At 38.5% G+C, this 20,885-nt stretch overlaps 2 protein-coding genes across 3 annotated transcripts in view; one reads left to right on the top strand and one right to left on the bottom strand.

Annotated features, from left to right (window-relative positions):
- LOC128623035 (NLR family CARD domain-containing protein 3-like) overlaps positions 1–17,712 on the bottom strand; it is a 96,748-nt gene extending 79,036 nt beyond the window's left edge. For both annotated transcript variants that reach the window (XM_053649883.1, XM_053649884.1), the window contains exons 1-5: positions 17,566–17,712; positions 8,230–8,364; positions 7,867–7,983; positions 5,110–5,160; positions 3,197–4,963 (exon numbers count right to left, since the gene is read on the bottom strand). In XM_053649883.1, coding sequence (XP_053505858.1) covers positions 3,197–4,963; positions 5,110–5,160; positions 7,867–7,983; positions 8,230–8,282 — 1,988 coding nt within the window. In that variant the 5' untranslated portion in view covers positions 8,283–8,364; positions 17,566–17,712. The remainder of the gene's footprint in view (positions 1–3,196; positions 4,964–5,109; positions 5,161–7,866; positions 7,984–8,229; positions 8,365–17,565) is intronic.
- The window catches only part of LOC128623034 (NACHT, LRR and PYD domains-containing protein 12-like), a 393,909-nt gene that overhangs the window by 308,756 nt on the left and 64,268 nt on the right, over positions 1–20,885 (top strand). The window lies entirely within an intron of this gene.

The following is a 20,885-nucleotide window of genomic DNA, read 5'->3' as shown; positions in this document are numbered from 1 at the left end:
GAAACTAGCGTAACTGAACCCTACTTGGGACCCCTTCATTCTTCCAAAGTTGTTTTCAAGCAGCCGCACCCATACATGGGGAAGTGCATGGAGTCAAGGGGGGAGGGTGTATCCCAGGGGTAAAACTTAGATATAAATAGATAACATAAATAAATAAGTCCTGAGTGACTATTAGTATCATCCAATACGAGGTCCGGGTGCTGTTAGGACATCAGCCTGTAGGAGTGAGAATTGCTACATTCCAGCCAATGGGATAGCTAGCGAGGGAGATAGGAAGAGATGTCAGTAGTAACTCAGGCATTGTAGCGGTATGTTGATGCTGCTGTTGCGGGTGTAAATTACCAACAGTGTAGAGTGCCACGAAAGAGTCTAAGTTGGAAAGCATGCTAGAGTAATGTGCCGTTCTCTTGCACTGGTGAGTTTATATCCGTCAACTTACATGCGACATCCGCATTTTTGATTATTGACCTCGGCATAAACGGCGCTAGCCGCTGCGCCTCGTGTTGCTGTATGCTAGCTGTGAGCTGTAAGCTAACAGCTAAGGTGCCTTATCTTGTTAATAAGTTGTGTGTATATTAACTGATAAAAACAGGATATTTCATGGTATTCTGTATTTAGGACTGCTACCACTGGTAAGTGGAATAGCTCCGTTGAGATGTATGTTTTAATTATATTTTATGTCGAATGTTAAATTGAGTGTACAAACTGCTACGCCTTGAGGCCTACTAACTGTTGAAACACTGATGTTAGTGAATATTAGTGGATAGCTAGTTTTCATGCCCTACATTCACGCAGTTAAGTTATTAAGTGGATTATGAATGTGGTTACTGAGCTACTGATATTAACTCCAGTTATGCTGACCATGTTAATAGTTAGCTGTTAAGTAATTTTATGTGACCTATCTCATGTAGATCAGGTTTTAATGTTGAGTTCAGATGTTGATTGACCGCGGATATGGTGCAGTCTGACCCGTTGGCAACGATTCTGGATAACTTCGGAGAAACTGTTCCAGTAATGGATGGCGAGCCAACCCCACTTGATCTAGAACCTGATTGCAGCTAGGAGGTTGCAATTTCAGCACACTGCATCTGAGAGCTTTGATTTATTTTTCCCTTGGCCCAAGGGATCAGGTACAACTGTGTACACATTGACACTTGTTTCCTTTGGAGGAGGACATTCAGACTGCACTGACTCGGTACTCGGTAAACCGAGGGACTGTGAACTCTGTCTCACCAAGACTCAAGTTTAGTTAAGTTAGTAGTTCAGTGTGATCTGATTCGAGTACCACTTTGAAAGATTTTGTGTTACCTTAATAATTGTGTAGTGTACATATACTGTGTTCTTCTGATAATTGTTTAGTGTATAAGTTTGGGATTCTAATTTTTTTATTTATATTTCATTTATTTTATTTCCTTACTGTTATATTTGTTCCTATTGGTTATTTTATACAATATACCAAGTTAACTTAATTTGTGTGTCTGGTGTATTACTTCACTGCCGTCATCCAACTCGTGGCTCCAGCGAGTGAATCTATAGTCTTTTGATCTGGCGCAATCTAGGTATCTCAACTACTCATTACGGTCATCACACGCTGTAATACCCCAATAAGTGACCCGCCTTCGATGAGTGGGTTACATATGGGAAATAATTATGAGTAATGTTCACATGCTTTGTTGTCGGAAAATGAAACATGGATGATGTCAGGTTCATTCATACGCATTTCTTTTTTTTTTCTTTTTCTTTTAGTTAGACACCATAACACACATTACTCAGTTAGCTAGCTTGCTGAGGATAATGGAATTTTGGTCAAATAAGTTGTCAAACAAATTATTTTCATGGTGTAACACACATAGAATGGTTGCTGATATACATAGATGAATATGAATAAAACGGCAAGCGCTACTTGTATGTTTCTCTGTGCTTTCAGTAACTGCTGTAACCAGAGAGAGAGAGAGAGAGAGAGAGAGAGAGAGAGAGGCACACACAACTAGCTAACAATAGCTACCTAAATAAAACAACTTCACTGCTGGGCTGATTTCATTTCAGTAGCCAGCTAATTATAAAAAAATAAAAATAAAAAAAAAATCAGTCTTAGTTGTTTAGATGAATCTAACTCTGCATGACTCTTGAAACTTTTGTCCTCTCTCATTTTATAAACATTTTAGATCAGACTCTCTTACATCAGATCCAAATATGTCTGACTGTGAATTACTATTACAGCATTTAAAGGGAAATTTGTCATGGTATGTAGATGTAGAAGCTGGTGTGTATGTGTGTGGAGGAAGACTCAAGAGGCAGGAGGAAGTCCAGCAGAGCTCATGTTAATTTTTCACCGTGTTTCCTGCACACCTTCATAAACTCAAATAGGAAAAAAACAAAATCAATTGAAAAGGGGCCATCAGTAGCTTGGGGTTTTTGCTCTCTGTCTGTCTGTGTGTGTGTGTGTGTGTGTGTGTGTGTGTGCGTGTGTGCGCGCGCGCGCGCGCGTCGGTGTGTGCGCATATTTGTGTGCCTCTCTCAGAAAAGTACATTATCGAGTTACTGCATGAAAAAGAAGAAAATAATTTCTGAGAAGGTTATAAAAAAATTATAATAATAACAATTAGCAAATAATAAAATTATATTATTATATCATAAAAATATAAATAAAAATGCTACTTTTAACAAGTATTAGGCTTTTCAAAGTCAGTTTTCTATTAAATAAATAACTTTCCTCACAAATAAAACCTTTTACCAAGTCATAATAACAGGAAAATTATTATAAGGGTAATGATGAAATTTTTACTTATTAATTTATTTTTTGAGATTACGATTTTGCATTAATAAACAATAATGATAAATGTGTTTCTTTATGCCTGGAGGAATCAGGAGGTGTGAACATGTGCCAAATATCCGACATAAAACCAGCATTACTGTGGTAATAATAAATAAACTTTTAAAAATTATTTGAGGATACTGGGTCATAACTTCAAGACTTCAGTGTTATGTCCTCAAATGAAATCAGCTGGCTTCCATACATTTAATACCTGCCCTTCAGTCTTATTATTTTGTTCATGCAATCTTTATTATCTAATTTATCTATTTATCTATTTGCATTAACTCCACAGTGCATCACCTTAAGGTTAAAGAAAAGTGTTTTCGGTTTCTTTCTTTCTAACACTGTAACAGTAGAACAGTTGTATTCAGGTTTACTTACATTGCTTTTCTGGAGGCTGCAATCACAGGCATCACCTTCACAAGAACATATTCTGTTATCTTATCTGTACTGATATATTTATTCAGGTCAAACTCTTCCAGCTCCTGTGCTGATGTCAGTAACAGAAACACCAGAGCAGACCACTGTGAAGAAGAGGGTTCACTTTGTTTTCCAGATTTCAGGTAGTGTTGGATTTCCTCCACTAGAGAATTATCACCCAGTTCATTCAGACAGTGGAACAGATTGATGGATTTTTCTGTAGGAAGATCTTCACTGATCATCTTCTTAATGTACAGAACTGTTTCCTTTATGCTCTGTGAGCTACTTCCTGTCTGTGTTACTAAGGCATGTAGGAGATTCTGATTGGACTTCAGTGAGAGACCCAGAAGAAAGCGAAGAAAAAGATCCAGATGTCCAGTCTGACTTTGTAAAGCCTGATCTACAGCACTATAGTGTAAATGTGAGATACACCATTCAGAGACCTGATTCTGTTGAAGAACATTTCTCTTTTCCATCAGGAATGTCAGGTGCACATACAGAGCGGCGAGGTGCTCCTGAATGCTCAGATGAACAAAGCAGTACACTTTACTCTGGTGAAACCCAAACTCCTCTCTGAAGATCTGCGTACACACACCTGAGTACACTGCTGCTCCTCTCACATCAATACCACACTCTCTCAGGTCTTCCTCATAGAAGATCAGGTTCCCTTTCATCAGCTGCTGAAAAGCTAGCTGTCCCAGTTTAAGAAGCATTTCTTCATCACTCTCCTGTTTCTTTGAGTACTTTTCTCTTATGATGTTTGTCTGAATGATAAGGAAGTGTGTGTACATTTGAGTCAGAGTCTTGGGGATCTCTCCACTCTCTGCTTCACCTAACATTCTCTCTAGAACAGTGGCTGAAATCCAGCAGAAGACTGGGATGTGGCACATGATGTAGAGGCTTCTTAATGACTTCAGGTGTGTGACGATGTTATTGGCCAGGCTCTGATCACTGATTCTCTTCCTGAAGTACTCCTCCTTCTGTGGGTCATTGAACCCTCGTACCTCTGTGACTCGATGGACACACTCAGAGGGGATTTGATCAGCTGCTGCTGGTCTGGAGGTGATCCAGATGAGAGCAGAGGGAAGCAGATTCCCTTTGATCAGGTTTATCAGCAGCACATGCACTGATACTGATTCAGTAACATCACACACTCTCACTGTGTTCTGGAAATCCAGAGGAAAACGATACTCGTCCAATCCGTCAAAAATAAACAGAACTTTTTCCAACCTGGACATTTCTGTTTCTTTTGTTTCATTAAAACAGAAATGAAGGAGCTCCATCAGACTCAGTTTCTGGTCTTTCATCAAATTTAGCTCTCTGAAAGGAAGTGGAAATATGAGGTGGATGTCCTGATTTGCTTTCCCTTCAGCCCAGTCCAGAATGAACTTCTGCACAGAGACTGTTTTTCCGATGCCAGCGACTCCCTTTGTCAGAACAGTTCTGATGGGTTCATCTTGTTCAGATAAGGGCTTAAAGATGTCATTGCATTTGATTGGTTTGTCCTCTGTTGTTCTCTGGGATGCTGCCTTGAGCTGTCTCACCTCATGTTCATTATTGACTTCTCCACTGTCTCCCTCTATGATGTAGAGCTCTGTGTAGATCTCATTCAGGAGTGTTTGGTTTCCCAGGTTTATTATCGCTCCGTTCAAACACTGAAACTTCTTCATCAGATTTGATTTGAACTTTTTCTGGAATTCATTTATAGCAGCAGATTCTGGGTCGCGCCTGTGAGATGGTGAAGTAGGAACATGTGGTGAGACATGGGGTCCAACTATTATCTATAATCTAATCACTCTGTAGTTAATAACACCAGAGAGGTTTATAATACCATTGTCTAAGTGTCACAGTCATGTTGTTGGTTTTGTTCTTACCCTGTATCTGTCATCTTCTTTTCTTTCCTGTCTCCTGCCTCCTGTACATCACTGTGAACAAAAGATGTCGCTGATAAAGGCACTAAATTTGACCACTTCCAGAATATAGCCTAAAATTTTGCATTAATTTTGCTTTGGAACACAGGGCTAAATACAACGTGACCAATAAGGAGCATTGTAGATCTGGAGGAAAATATCTGCTCATTTTAATTCTCGGTTTTATTCCTGTACGGCCATTAGGGATGTGACTGAATATTTTACTCTCAATGAACAGGTAATGTGTTCTAAACAGATACAAATACAAATATCATTTTAGGAAATTTTGCCAAAAAAGGTATAAAATCCCTATAGTCAGGACAATATTACAGCCTGAGGGGCAATTTATGTTAGCCAATCCACCTACTGGCACGTGTTTGGGAGGTGGGAGGAAACAGGAGAACCCGGAAGAAACCTACACAGACAAGGGGGAGAACATGTGAAACTCCTAACAGACAGTCGCTGATGGCCCTGCAGCTGTGTGGCAGCAACTTGTACTTTATCAAAATAACATTTATTCAGTAATTCAATACACATTTCTGTCAGTCTGTAGATACTGTCAAATATCTTTCTGTACAGCTTCCGAATTTTTCAACCATGCTTCAGTTTTCTCTGTCTCAGATCTAGGAAAATGCTGATTTTTATTGTTATTAATGATTACAGTATTAAGTCTATTATATAATGCCAGATACATTATTTATTTTAGCAAAATAATCATAAACACAAACTTTAATTTAAAACGATACAAATTAGGCATGTTAGTTAACTTGTCATGAATATGCGGGAACTAACCCGGGACTACTATTCCCAGCAACTGCTATTATGTCACATGACTGATTACACCTGATTCACGTTTGGGGTTTAAGTGCACAGGTATTTAAGTCACGGTTTGTACAGCATTCATTGTCTTGTTTTCATGTTTATTTGTCTTATGGTGTATCATGGTTTAAGAGTTCATGTTTTGTGTTTTGTATAGTTTGTGATTAAACCTTTATCTGCACTTGCATCCGTCTTCATACTCCATTGCTGACATAATGCAACAATGGATGCAGCAGATCTTTTTTTCCACCCAGAAGACATTTGGAAACACCTGAGGTTTGAACCAGAGGAGAGGGAATCTAGTTTCAGGGCCACAGAAGCATGGCTGAAAGACTTGCGCAAGATCTGTCCCCACCCTCCCTCCCCTACTGCGAATCTCGCTGAGCCGACCGAGTCAACGGAGAACATTGCTCAACCTCCCTGCTCAACTGAGGACGCCTCTCAGTCTCCATGTCCAGCTGAGGATGCCACTCAGTCTCCATGCTCAGCTAAGGATGCTGCTCAGTCTCCCTGTTCAGCTGAGGACGTTGCTCCGTCTCCTGATTCAGCCGAGCGCTCGGCTTTGCCTCCCTGCTCCGCCTCAGATGTCACTATACCAGGCTTCTCTTTCGGACATTGTGTCACTTTCCTACTCCGCTGAGGACGTCACTCCACTAAGGATGCCACTCCACCTTCCTGCTCAGCTGAGGACATCGTTCTGCCTCCATGTTCCACTGAAGACTACACTCCATTTCTCTGCTTTGTGCCGCATGTGGATCCAGCTTCTTGCTCCATGGAGGACATCGCTCCCTCCTTATGCTTCCCCTCAAACTCCACATTGAGCTTTGTTCCCCCCACTGACTACGCAGTAGCCCTAGCTCCGTGCCCAAGCCAGGCCAGGAATATTGTGCCCTCTTCCCACGTTGTGGAAGAGCCTGCCCCGCATCTGTAGATGAGAACATGTCAAGCGTCCTCTTTCCAGCCCCGTGAAGGATGACACTCAAGTGAACTTTGTAATGCTTAAGAACCTCTGGTCTGGGTATCCAGGACCCCCTCCCAAACTTATTACACGCTTCAGAAGCCGCGTGTTAATGGGGTTCTGTCATGAAAATGCTAGAACAACTCCGGGACTACGATTCCCAGCAGCCACTATTACATCACATGACTATTACATCACATGACTATGACATCACATGAATCAGGTTACACCTGATTCATGTTTGGGGTTCATGAGCACGGGTATTTAAGTGACAGTACAGAGTGTACAACACTCAGTGTTTTGCGTTCTTCGTCTTTATGTGCCTTTATCTGCACTTGCATCCGTCTTCACGCTCCATTGCTGACATAACTAGCAAGCTAATCCTGTATAATTTTTAGTTAGCACACCAATTTTACTGGGAGTTAACTACTTAGATATTACTGAGATATAATGGTTGTTGTACAGACGGAGTAACGCAGACCGGAATTATTCCTCCAAACTGTCTGTAAACACAACAATCTTCTGTTGGCTTTGAAACGTGTATGGTTCAATAGTACATACAACATTTTAGAAATCAAATTCTATCTTGTATTTAAAAACACTAAAGTCTGACCTTATGTTTTTTCCATGATATGACATTATACAATACCACTGTTTTTCTGAATGAGTCATGTGTCTCATTCAGAGGTTTGGATTGCTCAATCACAGTATGGATTCCCAATGGCTGAATAACATATTAACCTCTTGCATCCTAGATATTGTAGTGTTTGGATGAAAACAAATGACATAAAATGAGCAATTCTGCTAAAACACAAACAGTAAGTGATACAGTCCCGTACAAAAGAATACTACATACTATGATAAATAATATATTAACTTCTAGTTTATGCTAAGATTTCCCTTTAACTGTGACTTTAGCAGTGACATTAACAGTGAGATGTTACCTGTGTAGAAGTAAGGAGTCTCCATCTTTAAACTTCAGAGGAGGCTCCATAGACTGATCACTCTTCATGGAGATACAGCTGGGTGCTGGTGATTCTGATCCCTTTCCCTGGAGTTTACTGCACAGCATTATAGACAGTCCTTTATTGAGTTATATACACTCTTTACAGTTTTTAACGTATTAATTTAATGAGGGCTTCATTTTACGTGCAATGAACATAATCTAACATTTTTATGCTATGTGGTGGCTGTTAGATTTTCATTAACATTAAAAACTTTGGTTAAGTTATTCTTTTTATATGTACTCAATAAATAATTTAGATATGAATATTTAATAACTAGAATAGAATGACGCGGTTGTTTACCTATTTTTTGAGGGCAGGGAAACATTATCTGTGTCCAGATCAGGAGTCTCCATCTTTGAATATTAGTAAAGTTTGCACAAACATGCAACTGAGTCCTGAAGAGTCTGATCTCTTCTACTTGAATGGATTACACTCCTAGAAAACACACAAACAAATGTGCTGTTAAGCATCACACTAATTTTCACATCTTTGACCTAAAAAAATTGTTAAAAAACCTAAGAATTTCATGATCAGCCTAGACTCAGGGACTTTTAATTTATTTGTGAAATGTAAAGAAAAAGTGTCTGGAAAGTATTTTTCAGATAATACAGTATACTTATTGCAGTCTATGCGACTGTGATGTTCTTACCAATGTTTGTGCTTATTTAATCATAATTATATGAAATCTATAGTCAGGACAAGAGAAACTGATTTCTGATGCTATAGCAGAACAAGAGATTAAACTGAGAAATACATCTTAAGGTATTGTAACCAAAAGATAAGTAGTGTTTAGGATAATCAATTTTCTGCTCAGGATGGCTGACAAAGTTTCGGGTTGGTTCTTAAAAAAGTTAGCCTGGAGCCATGCATAAGTCCATACAACAATCCATCTTTACAAAGCACCTTGAGTACCTCATTCAACACCACATGGGCTTCAACCAGCCTCATAAATGCCCTAATCTAGCCAACTGAATGAATTTTAAATGTGTTTTAAAGTCAAACCATCCTGTGGACCAAAATTGAACAGAAATATTTTTTTAAAAAAAGAAAGAAAGGAAAGGAAAAAAAAGAAAAGAGCTGATCTCATGGGTTTCTACTGCAGTTGGCTTGACCGTACTTAAAACACGGCTGGATGAAAAATAAGTCTGCTAGACATCAAATGGTTTCTAATCTCTCATAATGATAGATAAACAAGTAACACAGTAATTCAGTTTGATTTTGTATCTTGAACAAGCATCACAAACTACTTAAAACTGGGAAACAGGTAGTATAGTACACGGCTGCCCTGGAGTTGCAATGGACCCAGAATGACATCCATGCACTTTGTGAAGGTGCAAGGGGATGACGCTAGCCCAAAGGGAAGAACCCGATATTGGTATGCGTTGTCTCCAAACGCAAACCACAGGAACTTCCTATGACTGGGCAATATTTCTCTGTGGAACTAGTCCACAAACTGAATCTGTGGAATGATAAGTTTGAGTGTCAGCATCTTCAACCTGTATGTCGGAAGAGTACAGTTCAAATGATGCAGATCCAAAATTGGCTGCATACTCCCATCTTTTTTTGTGGACCAGGAAATTATGGTTGTAAAATCCTCCCTCCCTCAGGGAACAGGGTACATGTTCTATGGCCCCTTTGTCCAAGAGAGATCTTACTTCCTGTGCTAATGTCGGGCTCTGCTCTGTGCTGACTACAGTGGTGAGCACACCTCTGAAACGGGGGCCTCGAGCTCTAAACTGGACCCGTTAACCCTTTTCTATGGTAGACTGAACCCATGGAGACACATTTGGCAGTAGTTTCCATGCTACCAGATGGTCTTTTAGTGAAGTTAACTTTTCCACATTCTACTGGAGGGAACGCATCAGATTTTCGTTGGCACAACTGAAGTGCTGCTGGTGCAGGGCTCTATGGTAACAATTTCTTTTAGGAGCACTTGTGCTACTAATTACAAAAATTTAGGAGCACGGTTGAAATTTATTTATTATTATTATTTTTAGAGATGGTAGCGTTAATGTGCCACAATATAACACACAAGTAGGCATGAGAAAACTTGAGCTCATCAATTATGACAGAATTTAGGAACATAGTGTGAGGCATGACAAATTAATTTACCTTCTGATAAACTAAATGTAATATTTTCAGTTAATTTTACAGGCTGTATGCAAAAAACAACAACCTGTTCCACCTTGTAAACAAATACAATAAACCTCAACGTTCAGTCTTTGAAGTCTGCTCCTCTTATATTAAAATATATTTAAAGCTACACTATTGGCCATTTTTCAAATTCTCCAAAGTCAATTCTCGAACCACTCTGTGTATATTGTATATATATCTGAATAATCTCATATAGGATGTGATTGGGTAAGTTCATTTACCCGTCAGATGAAAAGTGCTTTAGTTTAATGGTGTTCATTAGGGATGCACCGATCAGGATTTTTACGACCGATACGATCCAGATACCAATCTATTTTTGTTTAAGCTTTAATCGGGAAGTCTGTCATAAACAGTCAAATCTAAGCTCTCTGCTCATGGTCACTGTTAATTGAATTAAAATAATAGCAATGAGAAATACTGTTGGTTAATTGATAAACAAGCATAAAATAATTATTTTTAAATAGCTTAAGCAATAAAGAGTCCTAATTAAAAGTAGATTAACACAAGCATGATCCATATTATGAAAAAGGCTAATAGCTTTCGAAGGAGATGGCAAACTAAGCTTAATGTCAAATTGATATTAAGTGCAACCCACAGTAATTAAATTCATTATTTCATTTCTCATTTTATTTATATTTTATGAAGTTATTATAATATCTATTTTTTACATTAAATGATTTATTTATAACTAAGCACATTTTCTGTGTTTACATTTTATTAGGTTTTTTTGTTTGTTTATCAGTTTTAGATGGGTTCCCCAGTACAATGTTACCATGTCTGCTGATAATATTGCGTTTTTTGGGGATTAAATCAAAACATGAAAACTGGGTTTGACTTTTCTAGTTATATCTGGCAACCGTGAGCTTAAATTAGTGAATGTACTGTGCGTGTGAGCCAGGACGAGTTGGTGAATGGAATGAAGGAGAGCGGCAGTGTACTGTATGTGTACAGACTGAACGGTTGCTACTCTTGATTATGATTGGTGAGAAATTATTTAATAAAAGACATTTGAATAAAACCCCACCTTGTTGCGTTAGTATTATTATTAATTTACTCCTCCCACGCCGCTGTCTCTACACGAGCAGGTTACAGTCAAAGGACATTTTGCGGGATCAATAAAAGATGGCGGTTTGTGAGATCGGGAAGTTGAGAGAACCAGATGATGTACAGAGTTACTCTCATCATCATAAAGGCTTCTTTGCAGTATTTACACACTTGTTCGGTTGACTGAGGAGATGAAAAGCAGTGTGAAAGTAACCATTGTGCAGTGTATATGCAGTTTGGAGTTTTAGTTTTTATTTCGATTGTATTATACAACTCCAAACAGGTCACCCGTGCTCATAAATATTTTTTCACAGTCGCACAAAGTACTTTTCAGTCACAAATGTGAGTGAAATGGTCGCACTGTAGAGCCCTGTGTTTTATGGAGAATTTGGGTACATCCTGTTTATTCCCAAATATTCTGAATGTTTAATTCATGAGAAATTTAAGAGAGGAAGTTGAAAGGTCTAAAAGCATGTTTTACAGGTAACGTTGTACCTGTACCTCACGCGCCACAGATTTCCAACAGATGATTTTATACAAGTTTTATTTACAATATATCCACAAACTTCTCATATAAAGTCATTTATAATAAAGAAACCACTCCCCTTTAGTCAGCAGTCCTTGTGGTGTGACATTAATATCACGTTTCTGCCTGGTATTAAAGATTATTTAAAAACTTTTCTCAGAACACCACAAAACTCACTCTCAGAAGGATTCATTACTGTGTCACTTAGGAATGAGTTGAATCTTTGAGTTGGCTCTTCTGGTGAACATTGGGAGCTGACTCACAAATCTGAAATGTTGTGATCTATCCTTCACTCTTTGGACCACAAAACACAATTCCACTGTGCTACTGTCCATCTCAGATGAGACCAAGCCAGAGAAGTCGGTGGCACTTCTGGACAGTGTTGACATATGGCTTCTGCTTCGCATAGTAAAGCGTTAACCTGCATCTGAGGAGGCAGCAGCAAATGGTGTTGACTAACAAAGGTTTACCAAAGTACTCCCGAGACCATGTCAGGATATCCATTACTCATAACAGTTTTTAAGACAATCAGTACGTTTAAACGGACAACAATAATCCTATATTAACCCAATTAAGACGATACTCTGATTAATAAACTACCATGAAAACAGCGATTATGGATGACCTCAATCCGAATAAAGTCATACCCGAAGTAAACACAAAACGAATTAAGACGTGTGGAGTATTCCTATTTTAATGTCGAAGTGCATTACAGACATGTACACACCTTAATCACACTATTAACATCGTGTGGGAGTTTTCACCGCATTTTTCGACAGGACACATACACACGCGGCAGTGATCAATGGTTTGACGGCAAACAAGAGAGCACGGCTGCGCCCGAAACCACGTACTTACCTGCTACATAGTAGGCAAAATACATGAATTTCAGTTACTATATAGACGGTAAGTACGCGGTTTGGGACGCAGCCCATGGGATCAAGCAGTCGTCTATTCGCACGTATAGCACGACAAATAATTATCTGCATTTGAAGCTTTCATAAAATTAAAAATGAAACACCCAAAACTGTATACAGTTCCATAACAAAGACGAACTGTATGTCGATACGTGAAATTCTGGAGGGAACGTCGGACTGCGTGGCGTGGGGACGTAATGACGTGTGCCGTTAATCGATCTATGTTCTATAACATGGAAAATGGGAACATGAAAGGAATATTCTAAAAGCGACTCATGTAAACACCTTAATCACAATATTGTCTTATTCAGAATAAGGTCAATAATTAGATTATTGCTGTCTATGTAAATGTACTGAGTCATGTCTGAAGGATCGGAGATCACGCGCATTCAGACGTGGTTTTCAGCCTTGCCCTTTATGCACCAAGATTTGACCGGCTTCTTTGAATCTTTTAATTATATTGTGCACTGTAGAAATGCCCCAAATCCTACCGATTTGTCTTGGGGGAATGTTGTTGTCAAAGTGTTGGATTATTCGCTGATGCATCTGTTAGCAGATTGGCGAGCCTCCACTGATTGATTAGATGATTGCTGTTTCACATCACCTTCTTATTTCAACTTGTCACATTGCTATTAGTCCTAAACTGCTCCTGTCTCAACTTTTTTGGAACATGTTGCTAACGTGCGCCTCAATTAATCATGCATCAAAATAAATGCTTACATTCAATAGGGCTGCAACAACTAATCGATAAAATCGATAATCATCGATAATTAAAATAATCAACAATGAATTTCATTATGGATTAATTGGGTCTGTGATGTCACTTGGTGAAAATGGTGCACAATGGTGAAAAATGCATTTCTGTGAATAAAACATTAGAAAAACAGTGGAGGTCACAGAGTGAGCTGCTGCAGGAAAAGTGGACAATCCAGGTCATCCAAAACATGAGAATGTTATACATTAAGCGCTTCAAACAAACTCTTAAGTGTCTTAACGTGGCTTGTCGTGTCAGATGCTGCGACAGATGCGTGTGCTGTTTAATGTGTTCCAGACATGTTTTCTTCAGCGCAGAAATGACATTTTTATCTTTATATACTTATCTGTAAATGTTAGAAATTCACACCAGTATTTCCATTTTACATAAAGGATCGTCCTGACTGCGAGAGTCTCTGTTATACTTCACTGAATGAGCGCGAGTCCACGCATTCTCATCAAACAGCGTGCAACAGAAAGGAAGCGCAATAACTCTGACTAAAATATTCATTTTGATCAAATATGTTGTTTGATGCTATATTTAGAAACAAATGTAATTATGTTTTAATGAGACCAGTAACGGTAATGGGGTTATAACATTTAGTTACATATAAATGTAAGAAGTGTCATACATTTACAGAATAAAGGAACATGTTACTGTATTCAGATGAGTGAATGTGTGTGTTACTGCAGAACATTCAACCTCTTACCAGTTAACACTTAGTTTGTGCTTTTGTTTTTCTTTTTTAGCATTTTAATACAGTGCTTTAAAGCTTGTGGACAGTCAGTTGTGTTTTTGTTTCCAAAATATAAATGTTAATATTCAAAAAAATCCTTTGCACAATGTATAGCGTAACATTTTTCAAAAAACGTGAGTATTTCCAACATTTCAAGGTTTAAGAAGAGATGGGAGGGCGTCTGCCAGCAGCGCTAATTGCGAAAACTTAGCTGGATGGTGGATTTTTAGGTTATTTTTCATATTCATCATTACAGTAATGTGTGCTAGCGCTGTAGCATGCAGCGTGCTCGGAGACCCGAAGCGCGAGCCGATGCGTGAGCTCTTAGCGAGTGCATGCGTTTGGGTCTTCAGTGGCATTGACTTTCTTTACTTTCTACATGTGCTTTTGTTATGGTTTTTGTCCTGTCTCCACCCCTGTCTTGTAATTGGTTGTTCCCGTAGGTGTGTTTTCAGCTGTCTTGTGTTTCACCCCTGATTACATTTGTCATATAAACCCCTCTTGTCTCTTTGTACCTTCCGTAGTATTGAGTTTATCTTCTTACCAAATGGTTGTTTCTTGTCTGTCGGTTTTGTTTCATGTTCATGACCTTGTTTCTCATTTCTCGATTCCGGATTCTAGCCTAACCCAGTTTATACCTGTTTGTAGATCGCCTGACCACACTATGCCTGTTTTGGCCACGCTTCTGTATCATGATTTGGATTTGTCTGCCTGTCACTCGTAAATGAAAGTCTTTTACTGCACTTGTATCCGTCCAAACCTCCATTACATAAATTACGTGACAAATGGATGCAATCATAGTGCATTTGGTTTTACATGTGTAATTCCTTTTTAAAATACATTAAAATAAAAAAAATTAAAACTGAGTTTTTAAAATCTATTTGCTGTAGTTAGCAGCAATAATGAATTGTATCACAGCGCATTTGATTTTAAATGTGTACCTCATACAATCAAAAACTTACTGAAATTTTATTATTTTTCTTTTTTTAATACATTTATTTAAAAAAAATAAATAAAAACTGAGTTTTTAAAAAATATATTTGCTGTAGTTGGTAGCAGTTAGAGCTGCAACAACCAATCGATAATAATCGATTATGAAAATCGTTGTCAATGAATCTCATTATGGATTAGTCGGTCTGCGCGCCGCACGGGGGAGATTTACTCATTACGTTACTTCTGTTCCGAAAACACGCTTCGGAGAGTAAATACTAAAGTTGTGTCCCAAATGAAGTACTGTGCACTTACACTGTGCACGGAGTACTCAACCATCTAGTGTGTGGATTTTAGAAAGGTAAGATCATCTCAAATATAACACTGGCGGGTTTTTTACTAACCAGAAGTATAATCCACTTCCTAGTCGACGGTGCTTGACATCACACGCACGTAATGCGACACCGCTAGCTTTAGCCTTAGAGTCACTGACACTGACTTTCTTCAGTTTACTTTCTGTCAGCGTTATCTTTTATTCCCAACATGACCCCAGTCACCATCAGACAGAGGCGAAATCGTCACGTGACTGAGGAAGAAAGTGTGCGACCTCTAAGTCCTCTAAGGCAGGGAGCATTTTATATTAAACACCGCCGAGAAGACTTATAAACTTCATAAAGCGGAGTTTGTGGAGCATGGAAGCATGACAGTGATGCGGTCGCAAGTTGCTTAAAAGGTTAAGTTTATTGTCATTATATGTTGTATTTGCACGCTTGCAGTGTAAATTGTGTAGTTTATCATAACGGAAGTGATGTGTTAGTAATGATGACGCATTACTCCTCACACGCGATGCAGACAAGCTGATGCAGAGAGTAAGATCTGTAATGTCTAATTAAAACACTATGATCAAAAGTAAAATAATGTCTAAAGACATTGAGTAACAGAAACCACAAGGTGCAGTGAAAGTGAGTTTTTATTATTAATTTAGGACTGTAGTTTAATTCAGTGCTTTTTGTGCATACATAAAGAATAATGATATATATATATATATATATATATATATATATATATATATATATAAATCTTATTTAGTTAGTTTATATTTATAAGTGCTTATGCATTATTTTTTTATGGATTCACAAAATGCACCGAATTAAACTATAGTCCTAAATGAATAATATATATTCTAGTGTGTGTGTGTGTGTTTGTGGGGGTGTGTGTGTGTGTGTGTGTGTGTGAGAGAGAGAGAGAGAGAGAGAGCATTGGGTTCTTTTCTGTTTTGGACAAACAGTTCTGTAAAGTTTTAGTCTGAATTTTTATTTGTAACACTCAGTTTGTGGATTTTATTTGAAATAAACAGAAAAAAAAGGCACTGAAAGTTTGCCCCGCCCCGTCCGAATAATCAACAAAATAAAAGGCCAACTAATCGATTATGAAAATTATCGTTAGTTGCAGCCCTAGTAGCAATAATAGACTATCATGGTGCATTTGGTTTTACATGTGTAACTCATAGATTTTTCTTATTTTTCTCTTTTGCAAAATAAAAAAGCAACATTAAAAATTTGTATATTTTAAAATTATAATACAATAAAAATTATTTAAAAATGAGATTTCAAATTCTATTTGCTGTACTTGATAGCAATAATAAGCTGTATTATAGTATGTTTGGTTTTACATGTGTAACTCCTATAAGCAATGGTTTTTCATTTTAATTATTTTTCTTTTTTAAACAAAATACCCTTGATTATTTTCAAAATACAGTTGCCTTTGATAAGAAGAATGGAGTATAATATAGTGTGAATCATAAAAATAGAATTTAATTTCTATTTGTTTACAGATTGTTTTAGCAATAAAAACAGCAGTTTGCTGTAGTTGCTAAGACTAACCCTGGGTTTTACGTTGCACAATAAATCTATTTGTTAATAAAAATGTATATCATTAATAAAATATATGCTATAAATAAATACTGAATACAAACTGTATCCTAACACATAATAAATCAGATATCTTGTGAAGTAGACGACTATAATCTTGGTAGAATCTTACACAGTTGCCAAGGTCATGCACTTTTTACACGGTCCCTTACTGACTCCATTACTATGAGCTGCGTTTCTGAAAGGTTGGCTTCCGCGGGCTTTAACGGGAGAAAATTTTAAATATATATTCGGCTGTGCTTGGTTCTAGGTCAGCAGTAGGTATTTCTTATCTGCTGTTCTATGAACTGTTTTATGAACTGTGAATTCGGACTTACTACAGCCTATTGCGCAGTAGTGATACTCGGACGCAGCCCCTGCATTCTGCTTCCGGACCGCAACTGAGAGAAGTGTGACGAAATCTATTTTAAAAACACAGTGTGTTCCATGTTGATACCAATTATATATTCCCCAAACATTCTGAATGTTTAATTCATGAGAAATTGGAGACAGGAACTTAGCTGGACTGTTAATCGTCCATGGCTGAGCCCAGGTTCTTCTTCATCAAAGATTTCCTACAGCTGATTTTACACGAGTTTTATATACAATATAGGCTACCCGCATTCTTCTTATATAAAGTCGTTTATAATAAAGAAATCACGCACCTTTAGTCACTAGTGCTTGTTGTGTGACATTAATATAACCGTTTCTGCCTTAAAGGTTTTGTTTGAACTTTTCCAACCTCTCCACAAAATGCAGTGGAGGCTGAGGAGAAATACTCACTTTAGGTAGGAGGATTCATTAAAGATGATGAGTCGACTCTTTGAGCCGGCTTATATTCAGAGTTCTGTCTTCAGTAGCTGTAGAGCAGTAGCTCAAAAATGTTAGAAGATGTACATTCATGTTATTCACAACCAAAACAATCAGCTGCATCTTATTTTTTCTAGTAATTGATGCTGTTTAAAATCCGATCCGTGGGTGTGTATATATCGAAATATTTGAAATGGACATTTCAAATCTTTTCAGAAAAGCAACAACAAACTAAAAAACTAATAAAACGGCATCAGCCAGGTTTAACACTTGAACAGAAAGATGAGGCTTCTTCAGGTATCTGTAACTTACTGTTTAATTATTGATTGTATTGTAATTGGGTTATAAAACCTGATCCTGCCATCTGTTAAATAAGAATAAATATATGTTGCTTAACATCCCTGTCACCATTAAGTGACAAATAGAGATTTATCTGTGACTGGAAGAAAAGATAGCAGAAACACACACCAGGGTGACCAGACGTCCAACAAGCATGGAGGAGATTCAAGCTGTGCTGCTGTTGATTGTGATGTACAGAACAAGAGAAATTGCACTTACTGTGTCCAGTAAGGGCTTTATGTACTTACATCACTCTGGCTACTGGCCTAAGTCAGAGCAGCTGCTGGTCAGCTTTGGTGGCGACAGTAGAGGTGATGCTGTGTCGAAGCAACGCATCTCTAATTGGATAGTGGAAGTAATCTCTATCGCTTATGAGGCGCGCGGTCTCACTACGCCATTAGGCATAAGGGCTCATTCCACTAGGGGTGTCCCCTCCTCGAAGGCTTTGTCCAAAGGGGTATCCTTACAGGATGTGTGTGCTGTGGCGGGGTGGTCTACGCCACACACATTCATTTGATTTTACAGCGTGGATATACATTCCGGCCCAGGCTCGAATGTCTTGCAGTGACCCTTGGGCTCGGATCTTTTTGAACAGGCCATACACTCAGTACTATTCTCATTCCCACAACGTTCAGCTAATTCAACGTGGACTTCCCTTTGAAAGGGAACATCTGGGTTACGCATGTAACTCTGTTCCCTGAGAAGGGACCGAGACGTTCTGTAGCTTTGTCATACTGGGGCATGCCTGTGAATTGCATTTCCGCTTCAGATAATAGAGGCTGATGGCGCTGTTCACAGGTGTTGTTTATATATCACGCAATGCACTTAATTGCCACATCACCTGATCATGGCAGGCCTATAAATAGGCATGATGTTACACAAGAAACATCGGTCACACTCGAGGGTGCTTCGCACAGCATTCCCTTCTCAGGGAACAGGGTTACATGCATTTGTGGAGCAGATAACAAATTACACTGTGAGGAGCGCAGTCTGCCATTTGGGGTGTAAGGAATTAATAAAGCAGATATGTAATTAGGAGCCAAGCCATGTAATGCTTTGTATGTCAGCATCATAATTTTAAAATCGATACGGAACCTGACCAGGAGCCAGTGCAAGGACTCCAAAACAGGAGTAATATGATTGTATTTCCTGGTCCCCGTCAGGATCCTGGTGGCAGATTTTTGTACATATTGCAGTTTATTGATGTGTATTTAGACACTCCAGCTAAAAGAGCGTTACAGTAATCTAGCCGAGTGACAACGAATGAGCTAATCAGCTTTTCAGCTACAGAGAAGTTTAGCATAGCGTGCAGTCTTGCTATATTTCTGAGGTGAAAAAGGATGCTTTAACAGTGCTCTGAACAAAAGAATCAAATGTACAGTTAGTATCAAAAATTACTCCAAGGTTCCTCATCTTACTTCAAGTATCTAGAACAGAGCCATGAACAAATAAAGACAGTGGACCAGCTTTGAGAATTTGCTGATGGGAACCTATAAGCATAACTTCAGTTTTACTGCTATTCAGGCACGGAAAACTATTATTCATCCATGTTTTTATCTCAGAAATACAGACAGAAAGAAAACAAACATCAAGGTTTTCAGCAGATTTTTAGTGAATGTAGATTTGGGTATCGTCAGCATAAAAGTGATAATGAAGGCCGAGCAATCGCAACAGATGCCCAAGTGGAGATAAATAAATATTGAAAAGTGAAGGGCCTAAAACTGATCCCTGAGGAACACCAGTGAGCACAGAGCTAGTGTCAGACCTGTAACTAGCCATAGAAATAAACTGGGAACGGTCAGGTATTTTTGCCAAAAACAGCAGATTTGAGATGGGACAAAAATTGTTAAAATCATCCATGGAAGCATTTTCTTTCTTTGGTACAGGTGTAACAGCAGCAGTCTTTAGTACTGCTGGAACGACCCCAGTCTCCAATGATTCATTTATAATACCGAGGATAGCAGGGCACCAAACATCAAAGCAAGATTTAAATAGGTTTTTGGGAATTGGATCAAACAAGCAAGTGGTTGATTTCATGCTGGATACCTCCCTTGTGAGAACCCCAGAATCAAGCAGTGAGAAATGAGTGAAAGAAACACCAGTGAACCCAGATGGACGAAGGAGTGAAGTGGTAGAGTCAGGTGTAACAGAAATTTCTTTGCGAAGATTATCATTCTTAGAATTAAAAAACTGAAGAAAAGAATTACATAGCTGCTGAGAAACAGGCAAAGTGGTAACAGTACTAACTTGAAGTAATCTGTTCATGCTTTAGAACAAGTGACAGGGATTTCTTTGATTGTTTACAATAGCCGGAGAGAAATAAGATGATCTTTCAGTCTCCATTAATGCTCGGTAATCACCCAGAAGATCCTTCCACGCTTGATAGTAGACATTCAAGCCAGTAAGGCACCATTTACGCTCCATTTTCCAACAAACAGCCTTTCTAGAGCTCAGATTGTCATTATACCAGGGAGCAGAGCGGGCGAATGTGACCTTACATGACCTTAGGGGAGCAAAATAGTCAAGATAAGTAGCAAGAGCAGAATTTAACTGTAGAACTTTCTCCTCCAGCGATGATGGATGCAGATCACTTAAGATGGAAACAACAGAATTGGAGAAAACGGTCTAATCAATAGACTTCCACTTCCGGGAGGTTACTGTTCGGATGGTAGGCTCACTTGGATGATACAGTTCCAGGTTAAAGAAGACAGCTGAATGATCTGACAGTCCAATGTCAATAGATGAAATCTGCGATACAAACGAGCCGTTTGCAATCACAAGATCCAGGGTATGGCCCTTGTTATGAGTCAGGTCAGTTACAAACTGTGCGAAGTTA

The sequence above is a fragment of the Ictalurus furcatus genome, chromosome 19 (genome assembly GCF_023375685.1).
Source record: "Ictalurus furcatus strain D&B chromosome 19, Billie_1.0, whole genome shotgun sequence".
In the NCBI taxonomy this organism is placed as follows: domain Eukaryota; kingdom Metazoa; phylum Chordata; class Actinopteri; order Siluriformes; family Ictaluridae; genus Ictalurus; species Ictalurus furcatus.
Note: the sequence above shows the minus strand (reverse complement) of the source record. Positions and strands in the feature narration are given on the sequence as shown.